This window comes from Lepisma saccharinum, chromosome 23, assembly GCF_977018435.1.
Source record: "Lepisma saccharinum chromosome 23, izLepSacc3.1, whole genome shotgun sequence".
NCBI classification, from domain to species: domain Eukaryota; kingdom Metazoa; phylum Arthropoda; class Insecta; order Zygentoma; family Lepismatidae; genus Lepisma; species Lepisma saccharinum.
This window is the reverse complement of record NC_139251.1, coordinates 41,183,808-41,203,830: the sequence shown is the minus strand read 5'-3', so window position 1 is coordinate 41,203,830 and position 20,023 is coordinate 41,183,808. Positions and strand designations below refer to the sequence as shown.

The following is a 20,023-nucleotide window of genomic DNA, read 5'->3' as shown; positions in this document are numbered from 1 at the left end:
CTTTGAAATGTTATCAGAATTGTTATTTGCGTGAATTGACATTTTAGCAGCTATTTTGTTGCAAGAAGATAATTAGTTCGATTATTTGAGGTTAAGTGTAATAAATCACATTGAAACATAGTTCCTGTTCCAGGTAGGTTAATTCTACGTTACATGGAGTCAAAAATAAATTGTCAAGTTCTACATTTATAGGATGAGATTGCGGTGCTAGATGTGAAAAGAATGGTACACTCTGCCTTGGGAATCCGTGCAGCAAGGCTGTGCATAACGGTAGAGAAGGGGAGAAAGCGAGTGAGCGGGAAAAGCAGTGCGCGCTGCTAAAAACGGCGGTAGCTACAGCCGCGTTTTCCCTTCCATGCACTCACTTCTACTCTTACGCGTTCATTGGTCAAGCCCTCTCGAGGGCTACTTGCGCAGAGAACTTGCTTTCGTTCGCTTGCTCAAGAGACACCCGTGACCAGTGGCGTGCCAAGGATTTTCGAAAAGGAGGGGTTATATATACTTTTTCTTGGTAGTCAGCTTGCATTTTGTCATATTTTCCTACCTTTGACATTCTTTCTTTTAGGAATACTGGGCGAAAGGTTAGGTGGTTATAATCCCCATCAACCCCCCCCCTCTTGGGCACGGTACTGCCCGAAACAGAGTGTAATTTATTGCATCGTGAACAATAACAGCTGCCACAATAATGCAAAATCATATCTATATATTTTTCCAGTGTCAAGTTAACAATTGAATTCTTTTTCTGTGGATGATTGTTACAAGTTGCACGGTGATACTTTTTGACAGGTAACTTTAATGGTCGCAATTTAACTCTTGAAGCATTTAATTTTGAATTTTAAGTCCTTTATGAACAGATAAGCTAATCGGGTACTGATTGTTTAAGGTTGTGCCTTCATCGTGTACCGAACCCTGGATCTATCGAGTACAAGGCGACGGCGTTACTACAACGCCATCGGAGAGGAGGAAATCTTCCAGTACGTATGCTCAAAATATGCTATGAGTGTTTACTGAACGCAACGACAAACACATGGGGGCTTTAATGAGGTATGTTACGAACACAATTGGCCCTGCTTATCGTAACAAACCCTTCGGTATGTGGAATCGAACTGGGTTCATGTAGCTCACTGATCATTCATTCTTGATTATGGAGCAACTTGATGGTAAGCTTGATGGTAAGGTGCGAGAGGTACTAACTACACACATATGAATGGCAAAACACAACACGAGAGTTCTAAACCCTTAAAGACTGGATCAGCATGGAATATGGAAATGTATACCTGTCTGCACAGCAGCTGAAGATCTGCGACTGAGAAGATCTGAGTGACTCGCGACTCGTATTAACACGTTCTTCCTCCAATCGTACTTCTCCCTCTCTCCATCTAATGCTGTAACTGTCCTCTCAATCTTCGTTCTAAAACTGACTGCGACTAACTAACCACTGACCCAAGTCCTCCCAGACATTTATTCCAATCTAATATACTGTAACAATTGCATCTCCCAACAACGCATTTCTTCATTTTTACAGGAGAAACTACTTACGGAAATGAGTTTCTGTAGCATTCCAAAAGTTCGTGGAGGTATTTTCTTTCACCGTTGAATCTGTTCGACCGGTAATTCATGTATTTTTAAAGAGAGATATATCTCCGACGCAGAATTGCCGTTGCTTTTGTTAGCTTCCTCTACGTACCAGTGTTTCCAACCACGTCGTTGTTTCGCCAGAAGATGGTGAAACGAAATATACATTCCTGACACGAAATTTTAACTATGTTTGCCTAACCTAACTGGACCTAACCTAACCTTACCGTGAATGGTTTGTGGTGCTGTGCGTGAATGATTTTTGGAGCTATGCGGGAATGGTGCGTGGGGCATTTGTTCGGTTAAGGAGGTTGGAAACACTGTGAACCCACTGATCCACGACGCTTGTCAACCTGGCGCGCGCCATATTGTGTGTTACGGAAGCGAAGAAAGCAAGAACAATAATTACTGTTAATGTAAAGAATGGAACTTATTTTCGTGAAAAAAGCGAATTGACACCTAAACGAATGTTTCGCAATGCACAATAGGTAAGTATGAATGTAAAAAATGGCAAAATGAACGAGTTAGAGGTGTTGTTCGGAGATGCAATTGATTACGAATTTACTCAATAATGTCGACTCAGTTACCTGTATCCTCGTCCTTGATTGTTTACACCTGTTTACAACGATGGAGATCAAGGAAGCTCGGCAATGTCTGACAAGACATTCCTTAGATGTTTTTAGCTACATATTTCCTGACTGGAAAGGTGATGACTAAATGTCTGGGATTTGGAGTTCTTCGTACTTTACAGTTTCAAAGATTCTACATATCGTTACGTTATTCTCTGTCATATTTTCGTGTAATCTGAATTGTATCACAACGCAATAAAAATGGAACACCTAAATCCTGAAATAGAAGAACTTTCTATTGAAAAGCTTCCAATGAAGTCGGTTCATCATAACGCATTGCAAGGAAGCCAGTATTTCAGGATCTAGGTGTTCCATTTTTTGCCGGTGACTGTACATAGCCGTAAAAGTATGGACTTGCCTCCAGGGGCCTTGCTACAACCCACATGATAATATTCAAAATATAGTGAAGTATAAAATTGAGATATTTTTTATAATATTCAAAATATAGTGAAGTATAAAATTGAGATATTTTTTATAATATTCAAAATAGTCACTTATGAAACAGCACATGCTTTCATTCAGTATACAGATTGTAAATATAATTATCTCGAGCGTTCACAGTTTTTCATCTCTTGTAGAGAAGTGCGTTCAAAATTAAATAAAAGCTGCTAATAATTATGCGTAATAGATTGTTCTTCTATACAACCATTTCAATTGCTCACACAGTTTGAAAAATTATCATAATTCTTATATTTAACAACAGTATGTACAATCTCTGCCATCTACCGGCGGAATATACGTATGAGCATGCGCACTGCAATTCGTGGAGTACTGATGGGGAAAGGTCGTTCATTTTGGGGATTCGATTCATTTCGTTCCGTTCACCTAAATGAGTCGATTCCTTGAACTCGTTCCTTTCGTTCGACTTGAAAGTCAGCCCGACTAATGACGTCTCGTTCCGTTAGAATTTCTTTCCTCCGTAGGGAGTTGAAAATAATGCAGGATGAAGCTTTGAAATAACGAGTTACTGGCTCCTCTTAGTATTCTATTAAAGGCCTACATTATACTTTACGCTTGGGTTTTCTTCAAAACGGAAGCCATTTTTTCTTTTCAACGTTTCACAGAATGGACTGTTAAATGAACAGAACATGCAATTATTTTTTTTAAAACAAATAATATACTTTCTAATGTTAAATTAAGACAAGTGGAAAAGAGAAAACTAAAATACTGATCAGGTAAAATAAACAAAGGGTTATCCTACAATGGCACCCGCAGGATATTTTTTCTCACGGGGGCAGAGCAAAATTTCAAATTTTGCCCCTCAGTCATAGAACTTATATTTACCTTTTTTTATTATTATTATTTATTAATTTACAAACCATACAAATGAAATTGAGTGAAAAAACCTTGGCTCTGGTTACAAATTCAGACCTGAGTCCACTATTTAAATAGAAACTGTATTCGCCTTGCTTCCTTTTCATAAACATCTATCACTTCGGTGATGAAAAATTCTTTATCATCTTGTACTTTTTCTCGATGCATATAGTTATATCAAACAGGACCACTTGATCACCATCATGGCATCGTGTTTTTATGCATCAAAGGTCGCTGTTGTATAAAAATTAATGAAACAACGGCGCGTAACTTCCGAACTCGGATGCGGACTTCGGAAAATGATTCCGACTTTTCAGGATCCCGAAGAGACGAGAAATTCCAAAGAATCGTATTGGAAAGTGGTGTCAATTATTGGTATTTTTTGCTCTAAAAGGGTCAAACGTTTCTTGAAATTAACGGTTCTTATTCCAGCAGTGCAAAAACAATCACTTAAAGGGGAGAGAGAACAGTGTATAGAATTCGAGATTTTTCAGCGCGTCCTTAAATTTCGAAAGTTTCCGTCCAGAAATGGCAAATGTTTTCAGTCCTGACTTTTGGAATATTATGTTGACGTCATGGCGATACAAAAGACTTACGTTCCAGCGATACCAGATGTGTCTGTCGCAATGCCTGCAAGGGCTTGCAGGTGGCGAATCTTCTCTGAGTAGACGAACACAATGTCTAAAGTTACTGTCTTTTGGAGGTGACGAATATGTAGAAAAGATGTACGCTCTAAATATCTTGAATTTATTCTCTTTTTCACGCCGTGGCGAATGCGTTGAAAAGATGTGCTAATTAATTGTCTGAAGTTATTCTCTTTTGTAGGTGGCGCACTTCTCCAAAAGTACAATTTAAATGTCTGAAGTTATTGCTTTTTAGAGGTGGCGAATCTTCTCCACATATACAATCTAAATACCTGACGTTATTGTCTCTACAGGTGGCAAATGTGTTTAAAATATGTGCAAACTAATTGTCTGAAGTTATTCTCTTTTGTAGGTGGCGCACTTCTCCAAAAGTACAATCTCAATGTCTGAAGTTATTGATTTTTGGAGGTGGCGAATCTTTTCCACATATACAATCTAAATACCTGAAGTTATTGTCTCTTGGAGGTGGCAAATGTGTTGAAAATATGTGCAAACTAATTGTCTGAAGTTATTCTCTTTTGCAGGTGGCGCACTTCTCCAAAAGTACAATCTAAATGTCAGAAGTTATTGCTTTTTGAAGGTGGCGAATCTTCTCCACATATATAATCTAAATACCTGAAGTTATTGTCTCTTGCAGGAGGTGAATGAGTGGGAAAGAAGTGAAAACTAATTGTCTGAAGTTATTCTCTTTTGCAGGTGGCGCACTTCTCCAAAAGTACAATCTAAATGTCTGAAGTTATTGCTTTTTGAAGGTGGCGAATCTTCTCCACATATATAATCTAAATACCTGAAGTTATTGTCTCTTGCAGGAGGTGAATGAGTGGGAAAGAAGTGAAAACTAATTGTCTGAAGTTATTCTCTTTTGCAGGTGGCGCACTTCTCCAAAAGTACAATCTAAATGTCTGAAGTTATTGCTTTTTGAAGGTGGCGAATCTTCTCCACATATATAATCTAAATACCTGAAGGTATTGTCTCTACAGGTGGCAAATGTGTTGAAAAGATATGCAAATAAATTGTCTGAAGTTATTCTATTTTGCAGGTGGCGCATTTATCCAAAAGTACAATCTAAATGTCTGAATTTATTGCCATTTGGAAATGAAGAATCTTCTCCACATATATAATCTAAATACCTGAAGTTATTGTCTCTACATATGACAAATGTGTTGAAAATATGTGCAAACTAATTGTCTGAAGTTATTCTATTTTGCAGGTGGCGCACTTCTATAAAAGTACACTCTAAATATCTGAAATTATTGCTTTTTGGAGGTGGCGAATCTTCTTCATATATACAATCTAAATAGCTGAAGATATTGTCTTTTGTAAGTAGTGAATGTGTTGAAAAGAAGTGCAAACTAATCGTCTGAAGTTATTCTCTTTTACAGGTGGCGCACTTCTCCAAAAGTACAATTCAAATGTCTGAAGTTATTGCTTTTGAAGCTGGTGAATCTTCTCCACATATACAATCTAAATACCTGAAGTTATTGTCTCTACAGGTGGCAAATGTGTTTAAAATATGTGCAAACTAATTGTCTGAAGTTATTCTCTTTTGTAGGTGGCACACTTCTCCAAAAGTACAATCTAAATGTCTGAAGTTATTGCTTTTTGGAGGTGGCGAATCTTTTCCACATATACAATCTAAATACCTGAAGTTATTGTCTCTTGGAGGTGGCAAATATGTTGAAAATATGTGCAAACTAATTGTCTGAAGTTATTCTCTTTTACAGGTGGCGCACTTCTCCAAAAGTACAATTCAAATGTCTGAAGTTATTGCTTTTGAAGGTGGTGAATCTTCTCCACATATACAATCTAAATACCTGAAGTTATTGTCTCTACAGGTGGCAAATGTGTTTAAAATATGTGCAAACTAATTGTCTGAAGTTATTCTCTTTTGTAGGTGGCGCACTTCTCCAAAAGTACAATCTAAATGTCTGAAGTTATTGCTTTTTGGAGGTGGCGAATCTTCTCCAAATATACAATCTAAATACCTGAAGTTATTGTCTCTTGCAGGAGGTGAATGAGTGGGAAAGAAGTGAAAACTAATTGTCTGAAGTTATTCTCTTTTGCAGGTGGCGCACTTCTCCAAAAGTACAATCTAAATGTCTGAAGTTATTGCTTTTTGAAGGTGGCGAATCTTCTCCACATATATAATCTAAATACCTGAAGTTATTGTCTCTTGCAGGAGGTGAATGAGTGGGAAAGAAGTGAAAACTAATTGTCTGAAGTTATTCTCTTTTGCAGGTGGCGCACTTCTCCAAAAGTACAATCTAAATGTCTGAAGTTATTGCTTTTTGGAGGTGGCGAATCTTCTCCAAATATACAATCTAAATACCTGAAGTTATTGTCTCTTGCAGGAGGTGAATGAGTGGGAAAGAAGTGAAAACTAATTGTCTGAAGTTATTCTCTTTTGCAGGTGGCGCACTTCTCCAAAAGTACAATCTAAATGTCTGAAGTTATTGCTTTTTGGAGGTGGCGAATCTTCTCCAAATATACAATCTAAATACCTGAAGTTATTGTCTCTTGCAGGAGGTGAATGAGTGGGAAAGAAGTGAAAACTAATTGTCTGAAGTTATTCTCTTTTGCAGGTGGCGCACTTCTCCAAAAGTACAATCTAAATGTCTGAAGTTATTGCTTTTTGGAGGTGGCGAATCTTCTCCACATATACAATCTAAATACCTGAAGTTATTGTCTCTTGCAGGAGGTGAATGAGTGGGAAAGAAGTGAAATCTAATTGTCTGAAGTTATTCTCTTTTGCAGGTGGCGCACTTCTCCAAAAGTACAATCTAAATGTCTGAAGTTATTGCTTTTTGAAGGTGGCGAATCTTCTCCACATATATAATCTAAATACCTGAAGTTATTGTCTCTTGCAGGAGGTGAATGAGTGGGAAAGAAGTGAAAACTAATTGTCTGAAGTTATTCTCTTTTGCAGGTGGCGCACTTCTCCAAAAGTACAATCTAAATGTCTGAAGTTATTGCTTTTTGGAGGTGGCGAATCTTCTCCAAATATACAATCTAAATACCTGAAGTTATTGTCTCTTGCAGGAGGTGAATGAGTGGGAAAGAAGTGAAAACTAATTGTCTGAAGTTATTCTCTTTTGCAGGTGGCGCACTTCTCCAAAAGTACAATCTAAATGTCTGAAGTTATTGCTTTTTGAAGGTGGCGAATCTCCACATATATAATCTAAATACCTGAATGTATTGTCTCTACAGGTGGCAAATGTGTTGAAAACATATGCAGGTGGCGCACTTCTCCAATAGTACACTTCGTTTCACAAAAAGTGGCACACTCGTTTGCATTGGAGTCCAGCTTCGTGGCCGGAAGTACAGCCGAAGTAAGTGTTCGGAAAGCAGCAGTGTTGCTTACTATCAAAAAATTTAACCATATGTAGAGAATTTTGTGTCTCGCAGACTCAAAGAAAAGGCCTAAAGTATACATTGCATCGAAAATATTAATTAACTAGAATTTCAACGTTTACAATCAAAGTAATGTAAATGTGAAATATTCCTGAAATTTATTTTAAAAAGAAACTTATTTTGAGGTTCGTGACGAAGTAGTTATCACATTTCGTTAGAATGAGAGGACCCCGGGTTCGAATTTGGACTGAGCATGTGTGTTCTTTTAAGAGTCTCTCTTCATCGTCGCGAGTAGCCGGAAATGGAAGAAAAGCAACACTAAATAACGAAAAGGAAAAAACGGAATAAGAACAAGCGAGACAGAAGTAGTGCTGTTGCAATTCCTGAAAATGATGCAAGAAAAAATCTTTCGGAAATAGTGTTATCCTAGTCCAGGAGAAGGCTTGAAGAATATATAAACTGCTTCCCCATACACTTTGGCAAACAGAATCGCAAAGTTGGCACTGAATATGCGATGGGGAAAATAATAGAAATCCTAATGGAAGAAGAGTTTATGTCACAGCCAGGGGGCCACATGGGAGGAGGTACCTCTCCCCCCACATCAGTCATCCAGGCTATTAAAAATAAGTCAATGGTTGTCCTCTCATTTAACTTTAACAGTAAATGGAATTTTTGTAAAATAAAAATTGTCGGGCTTTACATGTTTTACACGTGCACGTTGGTTTCGTAATGGAGCACAAAAATAGAATTGTGACTCTCGTAAAATTCTTACCGAATGAATGAATGTCTCCGTAGATTCCAGAATAATGACTCTTCATTTTGAAATAAATAGTTTAAAATAAAAAAAAATATATATGTGCCGTTGGTTAATGAGATTCGTCGTCACAGAATCCGCTATATTGACGGAAACTAGAGAACGGTTATTATTTAGGGTTGCAAACACTAACTTTCCACAAAAGAACGATTTCCCAAATCTTCATTACTTTTCATGCACAAGCTTCACTTGTATTTTGTCAGCAATGTGTACAGCATATGAACCCTATCTGATGAAGAGTATTGCTCTCAAATTAATGTAATTAGCGAGATGAGACATCAAAAAAGATGCAATCGTATGGATAAATTACTCGAATAGCGTAGTTTCCTCACCGTGGCTTGTGACCATGTCGGTTAAAGGCCATCTTTGTAAGCTGAAATCCTAGCTTCGAATCCCCGTGTCTCCAAAATATTTTTTCTTACCAAATGGGTGGTACATAATGTATTTTATTCTCGTCACACAAATTGCAGCCTGAAACTCTGTTATTGTTTGCGTGCCAATAAGAAAATATGTATTGAAACTATTACTCATTCAGAGAACGTGACTGTTACTCGAGACTACTTGAAATTGAGATTTTTTAGTTGCTGCTAAGCCTCGATATTTAAAACACGTGCTAAAATTGAAAATTCTTGTGTGATAAAACATACAGTAATATTCTCAAGAAGAAAACCACTGAAATTAAATTAGTAGGTTGTAAGGAAGATCAGCAGATGTATTTGAAGATGTTCCGTCATTCACGTGTCACTCTCCTCGCTTTATACATAGATAGATATTTACAAGTGACCCACTCGATGAATGCTCGCACCTTAAGAGTAATTTTAAGATGGGAAAGAAAAAAGCCTGGTCCAAATTGTAATGTCAAGACGTGCGTAGATTGTAGATGTTATTATCAGAAACAAACAGAATTAATCAGTACCTAAACATCACTCATATGGCATTTAGAATAGAGCTGTAAAATATGTATTTTGGATAATTAGCTGGTTGAATTATTCTTCTTATATTATACTTATTATACTTCTGCGTAATTCTGCTTTCGAGGTGCAATTGGAGGGAAACAGCTGAACCCGGACTGCAGTCTAATATTAATAGCAATTCAACCATTGCAGTATGGAGAGATGAAAGGGACAAATATGTCTTTTCCATTCACATTATACTACGCAGGTAACGTCTGGGGTAACTTATCGTATGAATTGGTTTTAAGTAAATTCGACTTTTCATTCCATGGAATGTTTGTTTCCTTGTTACGAACTATCTGAATAAAAGCTTCCTCTTGTCTGTTGGCTTTCGCGGGAGCTGCTTTAGACTGCCAAGGTCAAGTTTTCGCCGTGTTCGAGTAAGGTAAGCACCAGTGACGTAGTCACGTGAACCTGCCAATCCAGCTGTTTCTTCTCTGCAACATATAAGAAGAAGCAATTCATTTTGCTTTGGTATAAATTAACAAACTGGAAGGGTCGCGGGTTCGAACCCTGTCAGGATCAATTTTTTTCTTATCTTTATTTACGCGGTAAACAGTGAAGCGTAGCAAGATTCGAAAGTAGATTTTGATATTTCGGTTTATTTTGGCCATCGATGTATAATATGTAATTTCGAAAACCTCCAACGTTCAATTCAATAGCAAACATTCAGATGTAAAAATATATGGTGCTAACGGGAAACCTATATTTCTGCGCTTTTAGAGGTTACATTGGGAAGGAAAAATTATACATTTATTTCAAATATCTCTTGATTTTAACAGAGGCACGTGGCAAAGTATTTTTTTTCAAAACCTGTCAAACGTCTGTGGATGCGTCACACTCACACTTCAATTATACTCGGGACGGGGCTTACAGTTGCAAGTGAGATCTGAACCACTATGTGCCTGCCACCTGCTATCGAACCCAGAGTCACTCTATTACAAGGGGACCAATTTACAACACAACATACGAAAGTCTCTTATGTCACGAAATTTATAAATTTTTAATTTAGCTCACGACTAAGCTGGAGAACTATAAAATTAACTCTCCAAACAAAAATAAATTAAATTAATCATTTTCCAACAACATAAAAATGAAATAACCCACATTCCTAAAAAAAAAAAAAAGAGTCAGGCAAATTTTCTATCATGTTTATGAATTATATAATCGCCGAAAATAGTGCTTTCTTTTTAAGCAAACACTACTAGAAAGCAATTTTAGTCGATAATTTTAGTTAAAAGTAGTTTTTATAATTCTTAGTAATAACTCCTGCAACCGGATCAAATTATATTCCTTGACGTTTACAACATTACAGATTTAGAAGAGAGGGTTGATCCAAACACTCACTCGTGCACTATGAAATAACTCAAACAGCTAATCATCCAAAAGACCTATTTTACAGCTCTATTCTAAGTGCCATATGAGTTATGTTTAGGTAAATAATTGTAGTTACTGATAAATTCTGTTTGTTTCTGATAATAATGTGTAGAATCTAAATGTATGTCGCCTCGGTGCCAAGTACGTTGCATGATTGACTATTTATGGACTTATTATCAACACTAACGATGTATAACAACGACAAAAATAAATTATAGGACTGATAAGTCTTAACAGGAATCTAGAAAGAACAAAAAGAAAAGTGTATATAAGCAGTGCTTTCTTATTCGGATGGAACTGGCTGCATTTACTTTCCCTGCTGCCTGTATTCAAACTAATAAGCGCCTACCGTGGGCTGTCAGTACAGGAATATTTATGCGAATATACTTTATTCTCAAAGCTCACTTAACCCGGGTAACCTAGAAGCGGCCAGAACTGATTCAACTCACTCCTCTCCACAGCCCCAGGGATTTGAGCGGGAAAATAAACCACACAAACAAAGACACCCAACAATAGACTGTTTCAGGTATCAAAGAAACCTCCTCTGAAAGGCCCGAGGCTGACAGACGAACCGTTTATCGATCAAAGGAGCAAGAGACCAGAGCTGTTCACGTGGTCCTGGTGAAAAATAGGCGACATCTTTATGACTTCTGCCGCTGCCGAGACACTTTAGGATTACGTCATATAGGTGGCAGCAGTGTCGGTTTGGGGGATCACACGTCACATTAAGTCCAACGGAGGTACCATCTGCAGGATGATAAATGAAACATTTTTGCACGGGCGCTAAGCGTTAGGTGAAAAGGATAGAATAGAAGAAGAGAAGCGCTTTGCTGGCAATGCAATAAGATTTGCACTAGGTCTCAGATAGCATTTTATCTTTGAGGTACATATAAAGATTTTTCGGAAAGTGTATTTAAACCCTTCAAGGCGGGACGATGTACACTTGTATTTTTTTACTGAATTCTATGCTAAATGGCTTCCTGTTATCACGAAGGAGAGAAGATTAAGTGATCTCTGTTATCTGTGCTTCGTGAAGAAGTCCAAAAGCGCAATAAACTGAAGGGCAAGGTGTGAAATCTTACTCTGCCCTTACGAGAGAAAATATTTGGGGGCGCCCTTGTTTAAAAGGCATAGAAAGGCACGTTCGACATTCTTCGTGTAATTGTTCGCATGAAATATTGTAATGGTCATTCATTATATATATATATCAGACATTTGGATGGTATAGTCCATTGAAAATGTTCTTACCTGGCATGCGCACTGTGTCCTGCAATCCAGCATAAACGTTTCCCCATTGTCGTACGTCTGATTGTACACTGTACACGGTAGTCCCTTGATCACTGCAATGGAAAGAAAATTGCTCTTAAGTGTACATGAGAAAGAAAAATCATCGAAATCTACACACTGACCGGGTAATCTCTGGAACAAGCAAACGAAAACAAGTCCTCTGAGCAAGTAGGACTCCAACAATCAACAATGAAAGCGTGAGAGGGAAGTGAGTGCATGGAGGGGAAAACGCGGGTGCAGCGCGCACTGCTTTTCTCCGCCCATTCTCTACCGTTATGCGTGGCTTTGCTACACAGATTCTCAAGACAGAGTGTAACGTACTGTTTTCTATAAAAATTCTCTCTCTCTCCCTCAGACACACACACACACTAACATCAATAAAAACATAGGCTACATAGACCTGTGAATAAATAATAGGCTTCATCCAGAAAAAAAACAAGAGAATATCTATGAAGACCAAACTTCGCATTTTTCGAAGTAATGTTAAGTCTGTGCTGTTATTTGGGTCTGAGACATGGAAGGTAACAAAAATTATTACCTCTAAACTACATACCTTCATCAATTGCTGTCTGAAAAAAAAATTGAATATCTTTGGTCAGAGGTGATTCAAAACCAAGAACTTTGGATGAAGCTTGGAGAAATCGAGGAGTCCATACAGATAAACCGACGAAAATGGAATTGGATAGTGCATACGTTGAGGAAGGAAAATGAGGCTATCGAGAGAGAGAGACACTAGGCTGGAACCCGCAGGGAAGGAGGAGAAGAGGGAGGCCTAGACAGACGTGGCCAAGATCTGTTCACGCTGAGGCATTGGAGGAAGGAAAGAGCTGAAATACAGTGAAGAGAATTGCCGTCAGTAGGAGATGCTTTGTTGATGCCCTATGTTCTACAGGGAACAACAGGAATTAAGTCAAGTCAACTTTCCGTCCAGAAGAAATCCATAGGATATCCAGAAAGGATATGTTTTGGACATTCCGTGCATCATTTTGTGAATCATTTCTGAACATATTTTGGACATCAATACGACTTGGTTCACGTGAACCGAACGTTTTCGGGATAGTTTTATTTGATTGTCTTCAAGGATATATTCTAGGCTAGAATTGGACCTATTTGGCATTATCCTGATATTTTCCACACGTATTTTGGATACGAAAATAACATTCCTGGACTAGATTTACGCATATCAAAGATCTCGTGAACACACATGTTTATAACATGTATTCGTCTGTCTCTCTTTCACTCACCCACACACACACACACACACACACAACGTTCAGGCCACTAACAATATTTTCTGTGTGAGTTCAGGTCTTGGAAACCCTGGAATAACCTGATTCCTGTAAATAACGTAAATACATTATAAAAATGTATATAAATAAAGCCTATGTTATGTCATATCTTATGTCAGTAATATCCATGAGAAAGTAAATTTAGTTCTAAGCCTATTTTAAAATTTAATCCTTCGTATTTGGTCAACTTTTGGGTAGAAACCTACTTTAAGGCTAGGAATAAAGAGCCTACGATGCGTTTTTACGAATTTTCTACGAGAAATAGCCCGGAAATATAACATTTGCATCAGAATAGAAGGAGTCTTTATTTAACCAGGCAGATTTTGTTTCGGTCTCACGGACCGTTCTTGCAACCAATCTCTTGTCACAAATACAATGAATTAACAATAGATAAAGAAACAATCAATGATCATGATGATACAAAATACGAGGTTTGTTCAAAAAGTTTCCGACCTTAATTTTTTTGGCGTAAACAAATGTAGTTAGGGAGGCGTGGTTTGATGCACGTATGTAGGTGATCCTTATGCGCATTTTCTTTCCAGCCTGCAGAAGCAGTCAGTCACCGGCAGATCGCCGATGAGTGAGGAGGTGTAAGTGAGCGGCGTTGGAATTTCGTTTTTGACGAAATGACTGAAAAACTTGAACAACGCTACTGCATTAAATTTTGTGTCAAGCTTGGAGTGGAAACTATCCGCAAGATTCGACAGGTCTTCGGGGACGACGCAAGGGCACCACACAGATAAAGGAGTTGTACAACTGCTTCAATGATGGCCGCACGTCAGTGGAGAGTGAATCACGTTCTGGGAGGCCCTCAGCATCCAGAAATGAGATAATCATTGACCAAGTGAGGACCCTTGTGATGCAGGATCGTCTAATCACAATCAGAGAACTTTCAGACGAGGTGAGCATCAACATTGGATCCGTTCAATCCATTTTGACTAATGATTTGGGCCTCAGGAGAATCTCAGCGAAGTTCGTGCCGAAGCTGCATGATAACGCACCTGCCTATTCTTCACAATTGATACAGAGCTTCCTGGCCAAACACAGCACACCTGTGCTTCGTCAGGCTCCCAACTCTCCCGACATGGCTCCACGTTATTTCTGGCTTTTCCCCAAGCTGAAAATGCCCCTGAAAGGAACCAGATTTCAGTCCAGAGAAGACATCATGCAAAATGCGACGGACCAGCTTCGCGCAATCCCAGCGCTGCTTCCAATAGTGGGAGAATCGTTCGGAGAAGCGTGTGGCAGACCAAGGGGACAACTTTGAAGGAGATTAATGCAAGATAATGGTATCTGAATACGCAAATATTTTATTTATAAAAGTCGGATACTTCTTTAACGAACATGGTTAACAGATCATTATTGTAAATTCACTTTTCGTGTGGGCAATTATACTTTCTCCATATTTACAAAGAAACACGAAATAAGCTATAGAATAGATGAAAATAAGAACAAAACACGACGTAACAGAATCGGATAATATTTTTTCAATTTTTATCGCCCAAAAATAAGCTGTACTGAAAGTCGAGCAACCGTACTGTCAGGGGACACATGTGTACAGACAGAATCTCTTCCCAAGCGCAGTGCTGCCATCTTACATTCCCCAGCGGAAGTAGCGCAATACAAACTCGTCTCACGAGAGTAGAGGCTTAGAACGCGGCTCATAGACAAGATTGCTGACGCGAAAAAGGATGATCACAAGACGTTAGATTGATGGAGGACCCATTAGAGGTGACAATTTGACAACAGCGGAGGAGAACTCGAATTGCGAGGGATCTTCACCGAACCGATGGACTCTGTATCGCACTCCACCCCTCTCCCTCCTGGGAAATTCAAATCCTTGGAGAAAGTTGGCGCTATCTTTTTGCCGGATTCCCCTGTGAGCCTTTTCCTTTGTACATCGCAGTCCTTTCGGCGGAAGACACTCATCAGGCACTCACAAAGACCATCTCGGGGAGGAAGTGGGTCAATCTCAAGATTCCAATACCAATGGGCCCCAGCGATTGCCTGACGGGGGGGGGGGGGCACGTGCAACGTTCCCATGGAGAAAGTTACGGCTTCAATTCAGCACTTCTCAAGTTCTGTGCTGGTGTGCTTGTGCTAAGTCTTATAGCCTTGTACGGTTTTTAGAAAGTTGCTAAAAGTAACTCAAATACAGTTGCAACTTGGCTCGAAAAGTGAATCTCTTTTTAAATGTAACTCTGTTATATTCCGCGCGTTTACTTCGTTAACGTCCAAGAACTGAAGAAAGCCGCCGCCACGAACGCAGGTGGGGTTAAAAAGCGGGCAGTTGTTTTCGTCCAATCACACTCAACATTCAGCCAATGGGCACAGCTGTATTCTGCTCGTCTACTCCACGTGGAGTCTAAGTCACATGACTGCGAATACGCTGTTGCTGTCGTGTCAATTTGTTGTTTGCAACTTCAATGTTTCAACCTTTCTCCTTTCGCAGCTGGAGAGTGCGTTTTAATCAGTGATGTGCCGTAGACTATAAGTTTACGTCTACATACGTTGTCTACACGTAATCTACGCGTAGATTACATTGGGTTGTAGTTTACATAGACTACGTAGACAATCTAAAGTGCATTAAAATTAATTTTCAAGGGTTTCATAAAATGAAAGTGACATTTTCAACTATATTGGTTTGATTGATTGATTGATTTCGTTTATTTTACTTCGCGTTTTGTGCCTCTTGGCTAATTTGCGAAGATGGGGATGAGTGATGAAATGATGAAATTGATGAATGGACATTCACAAACAACCAAACCCAACCGGTATTCGAACCCGGGACCCTTGGCGTCGCAGCGCGATGTGCTAACCACTCGGCCACAGGGTCGGGCTCAACTATATTGGTTCCTAACGAAATGAAAAGAACCCTATTTACAACAAAATTTATCTTCTCTTCTATTATCAACTATGGAAGAAGATAAATAGTATGCAAAAAACAACAACAGATGACAGTCGTGAGGCAAGAGTAATCTTTTCCCCATAAAGCACTAGAATAATTCCTATATTAGGTTTCTTACTAGCTGAGAAATTGTTCGAATTTGAAAGAAAGAGTATGAAAAGTTTTCCACACACATCAGCAACTGATACGCAGTATAATTTTCTTTTAATTACACGGCGCTCTTTGCTAAGTTATCACCTTTCGCCATGTTGTTTACATAGATTATGTAATTTACGTGTATAACATAGTCTACGTGTAAAATGTAGACTATCATTGTTTACACGTAGATGCACATCACTGGTTTTAATCCACCACTTCTGATTTCCAACCAAACTTAAAAAGTTAATAGTTAACTAGAACAGTGCGACAAGGAAATTAGGCCACCTCTTAGTACGGTTTATTAAATAGCCAAGAGCCCTGATTGGTTGTTAGTTCGACGACCTCTTCTCGCAGCCAATTGGATCTCCTCCTCAGGAAAACCTTTCTCTTCCACCCCCCTCCCCCTGGTGCGATGCACACCCCATCTTCAACACACACAGCAGCGCATTTGGGGCCATCTACGAAGCTCCTAAACCGAGTTCTCCAACTCGATGGAGTGGCCCAAATTAATTGAAGTTGGGGGTTTCTCTCCCCCAACCCCCCAGAGCAGAGTTTGCTTTTCTTCGGGGCGGGAGAGTCAGCCGAGCTTGACGAATGCAGACGTACTTTCGCGAGGTTCGTTTCGCTTCCATCAGTAAGAGGGCTCTCTCGTCTTTAGAAAAAAAAGGACGATCGATAATCAAATTCCTCTTTTTTAACCACAGAGGGATTAAAGGAACGTGAAGATCCACTGCCCCTCTCTCCAAGACGCATGAAGGAAACATTAAATCGATAATTAAGGAGAATAAATGCCGATCGTCACGCCACGTGGCGAGTAAATTTAAGTGATCAGCCTAAAGTATCACACAAGCCAAAGTGGGCAACTAGACTGTACTTGTGGAGGCCATCGAGCACTCACGTCCGGTGCGAGCTTCCAGCCTGCACACGGCAAGAACGCGACCGACGAAGCCTCCTGATTAGCTTTCCGCCCCTCTGACAACGCAACAGTGTCGCTGTTCTCCCTGTAGTGCATACTAGAATGTTCTGCAATTACAGCATTTCGGCCAAGCCTTGTCTAAGGTAGATTTCAGACCGAAGCTGCACGTGTCGGTCGAAGTTCGCCGTTTTTTCATTATCGTTCATCTCGTCGCCTTGGTCTATTAGGAGCGCATGCGCAGTGAATGTTTTTTTTTTCTTTCTACAAACTGGATGGGGTCCTTGTCTCTCATCAGTAGGAAACTCACGTGTCATTTGTCGCGTCACGCTTCGGTCTTAAAGCTCCCTTAAGCTCAGGCAAACAGCTCGATAGACGAGCGCGTTTTGTCATCTCACCACTATTCCGGGTTCTGGTCTTGTCCCTTCATCAATTTTTTCTGATCAGCTTTAGTTAAAAGTGGCAGAGGAATGACGTTATATTAAAGCACAAATTCAAATGCCAATGCAAGTAACGAACAGAGCGTCAATTAAGGGAATTGTAAATTATGATCGCCTGCTTTTTCAAATAAGAAAATCGGCGATCGGTACCTTCTGACATCTATTCTCTGTCTCTGGAATATGTGGAGCAAGGCCGCGAATAACGGAAGATAAGGGGAGAAAGCGAGTGGGCGTAACAAAGCAGTGGGCGCTACTACCAGCCTCACTTTATTGTAGATGAGTTTACAACTTGCCGAATATATTGCATATGCAAACTGTTTAGTGCGCTGTTGATTTCTCTATTGAAGACAATATAAAAATCAACAATAATTTTCGTTAAATTTCAATGAACTTACATGATTAAAATGAAAATATAAAAGTAAGATAATTTAGAAGTAAACCGTTGAAAGAATAAGTATAGCGTCATTGATTTTCAAGATACAAACGTTTTAACCAAAACCGTCGCTAAGAAATGCAGTTTGGATAGGTATACAGTAATGATTTAAGTATGGAAGATGATGTCGGAAGGATGACGTCATTGCTGCTGTCCCCACCACGTAATCTCACGTCTCGGGGATCTCTCTTGGCCCCCACGCTCCCCAGATTTGTCTGTCTGCGACTTCTTTGTGTGGGGTTATCTCAAGTCGAAAACCTCGATCAGTCGACGAGCTGAAACTTGCCATTCGTGAAGGAATTACAGCTGTGCCATACGAAATGTTGGCAAGGGCAAGGCGGGACTTACTAGAGAGGCAGAAACAATGACGTCATCTTCCCATACTTAAATCATCACTGTATACGTACCAATCCAAACTGCATTTCATTACGATGGTTTTGCTGTTAATAAAACTTTTGTATCTTGAAAATCAGAGCGTTACACTTGTTCCATAAACATGCGTTCTCCTTGGGCCACCCTGTATATATACACACATATAAAGATTAAAATTCTATATCGATATTATAAATAAACCAAAATTTTATTTATTGCTGTTTAAATGTATATAAAAAATAACTGCAAAAGCATCCATTATGCTCCTTCTTCGTTGTCAGAAAAGATAACTAAGTTATGGTTGCTCATTGTTACTCATATCTTTGGGCGTAACTTAGAACCTGACCTTGGGGTGGGGGCAGAATCAAACTTGAATCTTTTTGGGGGACAGAATCAAACTTGAATCTTTTGGGGGGTAGAATCAACCAGTTGTCCATCTCATAAAAATAGCGTCCAGAACAATTTTGCTAAATAATTTAAATTTGTACATTCAAAAAATATATATACAGCGTGAGCATAAAAACACTCCCTGATTTCAAGATGTCATAAAATTAATAGTTACTTGAATATATTAATAAATTGATATCCAAAGCTCAGTTAACTCAAAATATTTTCATAATTTTCTTTTCAGAATCGCTAGTTGTGACTTCGGCAGCTAGAGGGCAGTGACATCGAAAATGGCGTTCACCCCGCAGCAAAGAAGCTGGTGCGTGTTAGAACTTGCCAAAACAAACAGTGTTGTGAGACTGCAGCGTGCATTTAAACGGAATTTTGATGTTGATCCAACAACACACAAATCTATTTTGAAGTGGCATATAACATTTGTGAAGAAAAGGTGTATTTATGATCAAAGAAAGGAACGTTCTGGCCGACCGTCCGTCTCTGAGGAAATTGTGGAGCGTGTGCAAGAAGCCTTTTTAAGGAAATCAACACGTCAAGCTAGCAGGCAGTTGCAGGTGCCACAAACAACCGTAAGCAAGATTTTACGGAAGCGTTTGCGGCTGCAATTGGTTCAAGACTAGGTAAAGCGACGTGAGTTTTACGAGACTATCCACACTTTAATGGAGGACGAGGACACCTTTCTGAGTAAGGTAACTTTTAGTAATGAGGCGACCTTCCACTTGAGTGGAAAAATGAACAGGCATAATGCTAGGATCTGGAGAAGCGAGCATCCACATACCACTCTTGATGTGGAACGTGACTCACCCAAGGTGAACGTTTTTTGTGCAGTGTCTGAGCGTCGAGTGTACGGTCCGTTCTTCTTTGAGGAGCCAACAACCACAGATGAAAGCTACTTAACAATGATACGTGACTGGTGAATTCCTCAACTTACTGCAGAGAGAGGTGACTACATTCTACAACAAAATGGAGCGCCAAACCGCTGGCATCAATCTGTACGCAGCTTTCTGAACGACAACCTACCACAACGATGGATAGGACGAGCTGGACCCAAAGATCAAAATCTATGCAAGTGGCCCAAATGATCACCGGACATGACAGTTTGTGACTTTTTATCTTTGGCGGTTCGTGAAGGACCAGGCATATGTACCTCCACTACCCATAACCCTGAATGATCTTCAGGAACG

At 39.4% G+C, this 20,023-nt stretch overlaps 1 protein-coding gene across 1 annotated transcript in view; it reads right to left on the bottom strand.

Annotated features, from left to right (window-relative positions):
- Positions 1–20,023, bottom strand: part of Ccn (cellular communication network factor protein Ccn) — a 419,483-nt gene that overhangs the window by 56,993 nt on the left and 342,467 nt on the right. The window contains exon 4 of the mRNA XM_083144480.1: positions 11,906–11,997. Within this exon, the coding sequence (XP_083000606.1) occupies positions 11,906–11,997 (92 nt within the window). The remainder of the gene's footprint in view (positions 1–11,905; positions 11,998–20,023) is intronic.